General features: G+C 33.8%; 1 protein-coding gene across 1 annotated transcript in view; it reads left to right on the top strand.

Moving 5' to 3' along the window:
- LOC149196794 (uncharacterized) overlaps positions 1-10,895 on the top strand; it is a 78,691-nt gene extending 67,796 nt beyond the window's left edge. The window contains exons 2-6 of the mRNA XM_089408432.1: positions 7,462-8,048; positions 9,792-9,975; positions 10,063-10,127; positions 10,248-10,458; positions 10,548-10,895. Of these exons, the coding sequence (XP_089264558.1) occupies positions 7,462-8,048; positions 9,792-9,975; positions 10,063-10,127; positions 10,248-10,458; positions 10,548-10,895 (1,395 nt within the window). The remainder of the gene's footprint in view (positions 1-7,461; positions 8,049-9,791; positions 9,976-10,062; positions 10,128-10,247; positions 10,459-10,547) is intronic.
- Positions 10,896-11,416: the final 521 nt, after the last annotated feature.

Consider the following 11,416-nt stretch of genomic DNA (forward strand, 5'->3'; position numbering starts at 1 on the left):
TAGTCGTGGGAGGGGAAACTCCAATAAAGCATGAAGATCCTGGAAACCCCATAGTGACAGTTTAGATATATGACCACTCTTTTCCCAATACTTTAGTTGATCTGGGTGCAACCATTAATATTTTAACAGCAGAAACATGTCAAGCACTTGGTATTACAACCCTAGAACCCACCACCACTCTATTAGAACTTGTTGATCGTTCAGTGGTAAGGCCAGAAGGAACCTTCTAAGATATAAAAGTTTCTATTGATTTGTGGGAATATCTAGTATATTTTCTTGTCATAAACCCAAATCGTAGACTAGATGGGCACCCTCTGATTCTTAGCCAACCTTGGCTTGCGATAGTTGATGCTTACATTGGCTACCAAGAAGGTAGCATGACTATTGCAAAGGGGGATGCTATAAATAATCTTGTGTTATATCCTCCTACCAAGCCAAGTCTTCCCATTGTAAAAATATGTAAACAACCACCAACATACCTGGAGGAAAGCATCCGTTCACCACTCATAGTAGTAGAGGCACCAAAATTTAAAGATCAGACTAAAGACAACATTATTAATAATTTTATGAGTCAAATTGCTAATGTGAGCAATGTCAAATGTCAAATGCTGAAAGCAATCCTGGATAATGAAGCCGTGGAGGATCCTCTGAAGGATACCAACAATCAACATATTCAGACGACTGTTGTTCATAACAGCAAACCGGTAGAGATCGAACCTGGTAAAATTCTAAATATTAATGATGGTCTGGATAGTGAGCAACAACAAAAGCTCATACACATCCTATAGAAATACAAAGGGGATTTTGCATGGGATTATCTTGATATGAAGGGAATAGACCCATAGCTATATATACACCACATCTATACTGAGAAGGATTCTTGACCCATCCAGTAGCATCAACGGAGATTGAATCTGCATCTCAAGGACATTGTGAAAGAAGAGATACAGAAGTTGTTGGATGTAAAATTTATTTATCCTATCTCAGATAGGAAATGGGTCTCTCCATTTGTGGTCAACCCTAAGAAAAATTGGAAGTGGCGTATCTATGTAGACTATAGGGAGCTGAAAAAGGCAACACAGAAAGATCATTTCCCCCTCCCATTCATCGATCAAGTCCTTGATGCTTTGGCAGGGAAGCAGTTATTTTCTTTTTTAGATGGTTTTAGCGGCTCCAATCATATTCAGATCGCCCCTAAAGACCAAGACAAAACAACCTTCACCTGTCTATGGGGTATATTCACATACAGAGTATTACCATTTGGCTTGTGTAATGCCCTAGCTACATTCCAGAGAGCTATACTCAACATCTTTACTGATTCAATAAATGAAGGAGTTGAGGTGTATATGGACAATTTTACTCCATATGGGGATGACTTCGACCAAGCATTGAAAAGATTAGAAAAAGTCTTAGAACGATGCATTGCTACCAAGTTATGTTTAAGCAATTTCAAGTGCCACATGATGATGACCGATGGTGTAATCTTGGGACACTACATCTCTGCAGTAGGAATACAAGTAGACCCAACAAAAATTTAGGTAATTCTTTTACTACCTACCCGCTGCACTCAAACAGAGGTACATAGCTTCCTAGGATATGAAGGCTATTATCGTAGGTTTATTAGAAACTTTTCACAAATTGCTACGCCTCTATATGCTTTGACTGGAAATGTAGATTTTAGTTGGTCTAGAAAATGTGACACAACTTTTATAGGTTTAAAGAAACTAGTCTCAACAGCACTAGTATTGCGTGGGCCAAACTGGGAGTTGCCTTATCACATATCCACAAACGCATCAGAGGTAGCTATAGGCACTGTCCTTGGCCAAGAAGAGGACAAGAAACCTTATGCTCTATATTATATTAGAAAAAACCTCACTTCTGTAGAAATTAATTATATAGTGACAGAAAAAAGAATTTTTCATTGTTATTTATGTAATAAACAAATTTAGACACTATATAACTGGCTACCAAGTCTTTTTGTACACCGATCACTCTGCCATTCGGTATTTAGCTAATAAACCTATCACAAATGGGCGAGTAACACAATGGCTATTGCTTTTGCAGGAGTTAGATATTACTATTAAGGATCGTCCAGGGAAAGAAAACCCAGTTGCTAACTTTCTATCATGAATTCCGAAGGTGAATGATCCACTGGCGGTAGACGATCAATTTTCGAATGAACATCTATTTGTCGTGGTAGTCAAAATTCCATGGGATGCAGATGTCGTGAATTATCTAGCAGTTGGAAAGATACCCAAGCATTTGACAACAAGAGAGAAGAAGTTAGTCGTTCAGCGCAGTGCCCGATTCTCTTGGATAGGCGGATATCTTTTTCATACAGGGGCTGACATGTGTATACGTAGATGCATCTGCGAGGATGAAATTCATGATATACTGAAATCTTGCCATGACGAGCCCTGCGGAGGACATTTTGCAGATCAAAGGACAGGGCATAAGGTATTACAGATGGGCTATTATTGGCCCACTATTTTTAAGGATGCTAAGAAATATGCCCAGGCTTGCGATAACTGTCAAAGGATGGGCAGGCCTGGCCAATCTGATGAAATTCCTCTACAACCTCTATTAGTCATAGAACCCTTCGAAAGGTGGGCTTTAGACTTCGTTGGCCCATTCCATCCACCATCCAATCAGAAGGCCTACATATTGGTTGCCACATATTATGTGACAAAATGGGTGGAAACAATAGATTTACCAAGAGCCATAGAGGAAGCTGTGATTAACTTTCTCTTTAGGTTGTTCATACGATATGGGTTACCATGTGAAGTGATCATAGATGGGGGAGGGAAATTCACAGGACATAAGATTACTGCCACTCTCAAGAATCATCATATTACACATAGGATCATTTCCCCATATCACCCGCGAGTGAACAAGAATCTCAAAAGCACCAATAAGGTCATTGAAGCAATTCTGACCAAGACATTCTCAACACACCGACAAGACTGGGTTGTTAGGCTACCAGAGGCCTTGTGGGCCTATCGCACGACTTGGAGGAATACTACTGGATACTCTCCATACCAGCTCGTGTTCGACAAAGAACCTATTTTTCCAATCGAATTCGAAATAAAGACTCTAAGGATGACCCAGGAAGTAGGGTTGGATCTAACAGAATCCCAGACCAAGTGACTCCAACAAATTAATGAAGTAGATAAGGCTCGACTGCTTGCTTTGCAACGAACTCAACAACAAAGGGAAAAATGGCATGGCAGCCTTATCAAGAAGAAAATATTTCAAAAAGGGGATTGGGCACTGCTTTATGATTCCAAATTCTAAGATTTCCCGAGCAAGTTCCAAACAAGATGGATCGGCCCTTATGAGATTCAAGAAGTGCATAATAATGGTACTCTTACCTTGGCTACCATTGACGGATCTAACCATTATTTTAAGGTGAATGAACACTGAGTATGCCTCTACCACAAACTGCTCACCAAGGGGTCTTTCTGCGAGCAGGTACATGAGGACCCCTCCATGCAAAATTTTAACTGCGGGAAGTGATGACCCAACAACTTTTCTTTCAAAAAATGGAGATCTCGTTAAAAGTTGTAAATAATGTATATACTCTTTTCGATTGATTACACTTAAGAGTATACATTACCATGTAAATATGAGAATTTTTATTGATTAATAAGTGATGTTCAAATGATTGAACGATTGTCGTTCAATCAATTGAACAACACATTTTTTTGTTTCTTTGATTTTTCCATTCAAACGATTGAACGAATTTCGTTCAATCGATTGAACCACACATTTTTTTTGTTTCTTTGATTTTGTCGTTCAAATGATTAAACGATTGTCATTCAATTAATTGAACATCACATTCTTTGTTTCTTTGATTTTGTTGTTCAAACGATTGAACAATTGTTGTTTAATCAATTGAACATCACATTTTTTTTGTTTCGTTGATTTTTTCATTCAAACAATTGAATGATTGCCATTCAATCGATTGAACAACACATTTTTTTGTTTCTTTGATTTTGCCATTCAAACGATTGAACGATTTCCATTCAATCGATTGAACAACATGTTTTTGTCTTTTTGATTTTGTCATTCAAACGATTGAACAATTTCCATTCAATTGATTGAATAACACTTTTTTGTTTCTTTGAATTTGTCATTCAAACGATTGAACGATTGTTGTTCAATCGATTGAACAACACATTTTTTGTTTTTTTTTTTTTTTTTTTTTTTTTTTGTCGTTCAAATGATTAAATGACAATGAACAACACATTTTCTGTTCCATTGATTTTGTTGTTCAATCGATTAAATGATTACCGTTCAATCGATTGAACAACACATTTTTGTTTATTTGATTTTTCCATTCAAATGATTGAACAATTGTTATTCAATCGATTGAATAATACATTCAAACGATCAAACGATTGTCGTTCAATTGAATGAACAACACTTTTGAGATTTTCTTTCTCTTCAATCAAGTGAACAACACTTCTATCTGCAATTTTTGAGGTTCAATCCATTGAAAAGTCCTTCTTTTTGTCTTTTTAATAGAATAAATTGTGAGTTTTTCTTAATGATCATGACGACACCTTTTCTTTCTTTCTCCTTTATATTGTGAATAAACACCAAGTGAATGAATTTGTGCTTGATGTATGAAAAAAATAGTAATAACAATATCATTATGACTCATGTAGTTGTTTGATGGTTATCCTTGTTCCAACACTGATACAGTGTATCTTTATAATGACTAACTAAATATCTCTTCTTTGGACACATTATAAAATTATTCATTATTTTTAAACGATGCTCGCTTATGCTTTTACACTGTCAATTGGATAAATATTATTAATATGATGATATGGGGATGAGAGTATAAACTTTCATTGGAATCTTTTTACTTCTTACACCATCCCTGACTCTTAAGGAGCGAATGGGCCTCCCTCTCTTTAATAAATAAAAATTCCAAAAAAATGGACATAATGAGATGAGAAAAAGAATCAAACATTGTCTTAAAAAGGATAGGGGGTCTCATCACGAGCCAACCTACCATGATCATCAGGATCTAACAAGTGACATTCCAATTTGGCTACCAAACCAAGGTAATGACCTTCTTGATGCTTAAAACTATCAGAAGGGCAGGGGGTCTCATCACGAGCTAGCTTGATCACTTCACTATATCTTGGTGAATGACACTATTGTTATCTGGTCACCATGCCAGCATAGTGGTCTCTTTATGACAAAGGAAAGAAGAACCATCTACATTCTAATATGAGGACTTAAGCTCATTTGTGGGGTCAAAAAGCAACCCTATCAAAGCTATGAACTCCTGTTGGCAGTAATGGCTCTGCTTATGGTATTGAGGTATTATCTTACACTTTCAAATGTTCTCAAATAAGTATTTGCCATTATTAAGGAATGATACTTTTAAGCATTTATCAACCATTAATTTATATCAGTGCTAATTATCACAATTCATTTATTGTGACCATAAAAGTGTTTGTATCTTTCTAGAAACCTCTTGCAAATCAATGTAAAAAACTTTACAAATAAACATCATTATTGCAATGACATTTGTTAATTTATATAGTATCTATGTATAAATAACGCAACAAAATAGCTCCACGACACTTTTTTTTTGTTGGAATCCATAAAAAAATCACAAAATTAGGTAGTTGGAGTGTTTGAATCTATTTTTTTTGTGGTGGAAATGGATTCAACACCATCAAAAATAAAAAATCGTGAAGTTTAATAGTTATAATCAAGATTTTCAAAAATTCTCCCAAAAATTTTCATAATCTTAAAGAAGTTAATTTTTTACCATTTAATATATATATATATATATATATATATATATATATATATATATAGATATATAACCAAAATGTAATCAAAATTTATTGGAATTAAAAATTAAAAATATATAATATAAATAATTTAAATATCTTGACTCAAAAAAAATTAAATTATATATATACAAGTTGTCTTTAGTGCGACTTTTTGGAAGCTTTTCAATGGGTTTTTTCTTGTCTAATTTCTCTAAAATCTGGTAAGAGTTTATTGAAATCACAAACTTGATGGATAATCTTTGCACAATTAAAGTGCCGTAGCGCTTTTTCAGGGTACTGAACCTATTTATAATAAAAAAACCAATGTAAATAATACAAATCAAGATTTCAGGTCAACTTTTTCCATAAATTCAGTCACCAAAAAATTTAAAAAATAACACAAAGACAACTAATATATATCCCAACATTTATAATTTCACAAATAAATTGAAAATATTTAAATAATAAGCATTTATAATTTCAAAAAAAATATTGTAGATTCCAAAATGGCCACATATAAAATAACCCAACAAACATCTAAACATAAATTTTATTCCTACATTTTTCGGAGTATATATATATATATATATATATATATATATATATTCATTTCGCTTGACTCGCTGAAGAGACACCGTTAAATCTCGTATTAAATTTTTACGGCGGCCAGGATTTGGTCACGATTAATATATCTTTTTAGTGGATTATCACATACATATATATGTGAACATAAATCTCACTCTTAATTTTCCTTTACTTGCTCAAGAGATGCCGTTGACTATCGTATTAAATTTTTGTGGAGGCCACGTTTTGGTCACGACTAATATATTTTTTCGTGGCCGGCCACGATTTAGTCACCCCCGATATAATTTATTCTGGAGGCCACGATGCCGCCACTACGACTCGTATATTTAAACAATCATCATAAGCTACGGGTTGTCCACTGAGTCCTCGCGTTTTACAGCTCCACTTCGCTTTAATGGCGTTTCTGCTGGTCCATACTGCTCACGAATTCTCCTGAAACACGTCTAAAGTCAATTCGCAGCTCCCTTCCCCAATACATTTGTTTGTTACTAGAGATCCGCAATGGCAGGTCATCGCTTCCATTAACCTTCCTCTATCTGTCTACATTCATTGATTCCCTTATTCTTCAATAAAGATCTGGGTGTCGTCTTTACCGGCTACAAAACATGATGAGATGCCGAATTTCGTTATCTGTTCTGGCGTTCATATTGGTATCTCTGCTTCTTTTGTTTCTCAATGATTGGGTGAGTATTCAGGTATATTTTTGGTTTTCAATAAAATTTATTGAGTCTTTTTTGTTGAGATAGTTTTGTGGTTTTAGCTGAGAGAGGATTTGAATCTTGAATCCTGTTATCTATATATATTGATGTGAATTTTTCAATCTTTTTTATTCAATTTCATGTAAATTTCTTTATTCAATTTTATTTTTTGAGATTGTTTTATAACTAAATCTAAAATTGAATCTCATTATTTATACTCTGGCCATTATATATTCGGCTTCTTCCTCTTATCATTTTGAGTATTTGAACCTTAAATCTCATTATTATACCCTACTTGAGCTGCACCATGTGCTTCTTTGTCCTTTGAAATACAGGCAAATTTGAATTATTGATATCATTGAGTTCCCTGTATACAGACGGGAGAGTTATGGGAGGAGAAGGCGGTTGCAGCCAGCCGTTCGTTTCCGCCGCCGGCGAGTCCGAACGAGATAACGAACGCCACCATCAGGCAGAACATAGCGAAGACAACGAAGAGCAAGAAAGCGACAAGGTGTTCAGCCGCCACTCTGTGTTCCACACCGTCAGAGTTACAGGCTCTCGTTCCTGGAACCAAGGCGGTGTCCTGCCCGTCTTACTTCAACTGGATTCATCACGACCTGAAGCCTTGGGAAATTTCTGGAATTACTGTTGATATTGTTGAGGCTGCCAGGGTATCGGCTACGTTTAGGCTGATGATTGTTCAGGGAAGACTTTTTATCGAATTTTATGGGCGATCTTTCCAGACGAGAGCTTTGTTCACCATATGGGGGTTTGCACAGTTACTAAAATTCTTTCCCGGCATGGTTCCTGACGTTGACTTGATGTTTGCTACCAACGATACTCCTCGGATACGTCGCTTTCACCCAAAGAATCAAACTTCCAAGGCTCCTCCTCCTCTCTTTCGTTATTGTGGTAGCCAGGATACATACGACATAGCTTTTCCCGACTGGTCCTTCTGGGGATGGTAAGTTCTGACCTCGAATTCTTCTGAAAAAAAAGTTCTGATATCGAATTCCTTGAAATTGGGAGTTTCAGTTTTTTTCCATCCGCATTTATTTAGACTAATCATATTCTCAAGAGGTTGGGGATGGGAAGTTCTGGTATCGAATTCCTGGAAATTGGGAGATACATATCCGAAAGTTAAGTGTGCATTAATGTTGGGATAGTGATAATTATTTATGGTAATTAGCTGCATTCTAGATACAAGTGGTTTTTTCTTCCTTTAAAATGGTATAGCTTTCCCTTCTTAAACTTTCTAAGAATTTTTTTTTTCCATTAATGTTGGGGATAGTGATAAATTTGGATGGTAAGTAGCTGCATTCTAGATACAACTTGTTTTTTCTTCGTTAAAATATAGCCTTTTTTTTTTTAACTTTCTAAAGAATATTGTTTTTTCATTAATGTTGGAATAGTGATAATTTTGCATGGTAATTAGCTGCATTCTAGATACAAGTTGGTTTTCCTTCCTTTAAAATGGTATTGCTTTCCCTTTTTAAACATTCTAAAAAATCTCTTTTTTCATGAATGCTAAATATTAATTATTAATATTATACTTTCAAATAAAAAGAAGATATCAAAAGAGGTTGATATCATTTTTATAGATATGTTTTAATGATTAAAAAAACAAATAAAAATAGGAAATTCTTAATTTTAAAACTAAAAAATTTAGCCCAGTTATTTTCCATAATTTGATTTTATTAAACTTATGAAATTCTTATTTTCAATTGATTTTATTAAAATTATGAAATTCTTATTTTCAAAGGTAAAAAATTAGTTTGGTTATTTTTAATAATTTATTTTTATTCCATTAACAATATATGTTTAAATTTTTTTACAATATTATTTAAATGTTTTATGTTTTTTATATTAATTAAATTTATGTAAAATTTTATAAAGATATATTGAAATTAATTTTTTCATAAGTGTCTTAAATATTTTTTTAAACAGAGTAAATGTATTCATATTTTTATTTATTTTAAATATTTTTTTAAACATAGTAAATGTAGTAGAGTTTAGGCTTCTGTGATCCATATCAAGTTTACAATTTTTTTTTTTGGCGAAGATCACATGAGACATCATTTGTCGACGCGTTTAGAACCAACCAGAGTAAATGTATTCATATTTGAAATTTATTTTTAATAGTTTTATATAGTTTAACTGTTTTATGTGTTTTTTTTCTTTGTTTAAATAATTTTGTTTAAAATTTCACTAGAATTTATGGATTTAAAAATTGAATTTATTTATATTTTATTTTAATAACAAAAATTTACAATCTCAATAAAACTTATAGGAAATGGTTTATGAGGTGTATAATATATGGTTATGGGGTGTATAATTAAGATATTTTTTTATTATGTGAATGTTACTGTTTAGAAATTTTATGGGAAAAAAACTCATTTATGTTAATGGCTGCATTGGCCTAAACATGGTGCTAAAAAATACAGTTATGTTAAAGATTGATGTAGTACTGTGAATAACAATTTATCAAGCCACAAGTCAAAATGTAATCTAACAACGGAAATGTAATGTCTAATGAACTCAACAACGGAATAAATGAAAAAAATAAATATAAAAAATTCAAAAAAAAAAACATATTTATAATCATATAAGTTTAATCTGACAACTTCGCCTATCAACATAAAATTGTAATTTTAACGTAAGATGTAAACAAAAACTGACCATATAAAATTTGATTTTGTTTTTACAGGCCGGAGATCCAGGTACCGCCATGGGAAAGGCTGGTTCGAGAGATACTGATCGGCAGCCGAAAAGTCAAGTGGGAAAAAAGAGATCCAACGGCCTACTGGAAAGGCAACCCCCTTTCACGAGGGAGGCGGCAACTGCTCAAGTGTAGCAACAGACCCCATTGGAATGGTCGTCTTTATATTCAGGTAACTTAAATGTAATATTATTTTCCGATCAGATCAGAGCAGGGACACCCATTATATCGACTTTGTGACGACTGTAAATGCATGCAGAACTGGGTTAATGAGTCGAAACACGGATTTCGGGACTCCAAAATATCAAACCAGTGTAAAAACAGGTAAAAACTATCTTCCATTGCCTGAAGCTTAATTACCTCAGAGGGATCTATCAGTTTTTGTTCTTTGCTTTATGCTTTGCGCCGAATATGTTAGTGTCATGAATAATAGTTGTTGGTCAGATATAAAATATACATTGAAGGCAGGGCGTGGTCAGTGAGCCTCAAGTATATTCTGGCTTGTGATTCCACATCACTTCTGGTTAAACCAAAATTCCATGACTTCTTTAGCCGAGGGCTTGTTCCCAAACGACATTACTGGCCTGTAAGAGACGATAAAATCTGCGAGTCCATAGATTTTGCTGTTGACTGGGGAAACAATCACACAAAAAAGGTGGGTTTTCAATTCCTGCTAGTACCGGATCCCGTATAGTCGATTCAATTCTTTTGAATTGCAGATTTATGCTGTTAATTTTTGCGCAGGCAATGGAAATTGGAAAGGCAGGGAGAGATTTTATTGTTAATGAGCTGAAAATGTCGAATGTGTACGATTACATGTTGCATTTACTGAAGGAGTATGCGAAGCTGTTGAAATACAAGCCGTCTGTTACCAGAAATGCTGTGGAGTACTGTTCGGAGACAATTACTTGTTCTGGTAAACGAGCGGAGAAAGCGTATCTGAAGGATTCGATGGTCAAAACTGCGAGCCGATCGCCGCCGTGTAAGCTGAATCAGGTCGAAGAATCTGGTCATTCCAAAGCACCCAAGCAATTCGTAGAAAGGAAGGGCAAGTCGATAGAACGAGTCAAAAATCTCAACCAGCGTAATTAAATGGGGATAAATTCATCTTAAATCTCCATGTCCATAAACGGTAAATACGATGTTATGGGAAAATGTAGTGAGAAATGTGGGAGGACATAAAGCTGAAACTCTGTACATGTTCTAGTTATTCTGGGTAATTAAAAAAGTTTATTATTTTATATTTGTTATTATAATTAATTATTTTTAAATTTGTGAATATATGTTGTTTTTTTGTTGGAATATATTTTATAGAAACCAATTATAGCTATAATTTCTTTTAAATTGAATTTTTTATTTCGATATTAATTTTAAATCGCATGATATTGAATGGATAATACTTTTTAAAATAAAATTTAGTAACCAATTTAGTTTTTTAAATAAAACGATCATATTTTTTACAAATTTAAAAATAAAATGATTTAAGGAAAAAAATTTACAAAATTACACTCGTTAAAAATGGAGCAATTTAATCATTTTAAGTTTTGGTTTAAATTGGATAATACATTTTTTATTAAATTTTCGTGACACTTGCAAAATATAAAATAATTAAA

Source organism: Pinus tabuliformis, chromosome 2_2 (assembly GCF_031772625.1).
Source record: "Pinus tabuliformis cultivar Carrire ecotype Pingquan chromosome 2_2, CPIR1, whole genome shotgun sequence".
Classification (NCBI taxonomy): Eukaryota; Viridiplantae; Streptophyta; class Pinopsida; order Pinales; family Pinaceae; genus Pinus; species Pinus tabuliformis.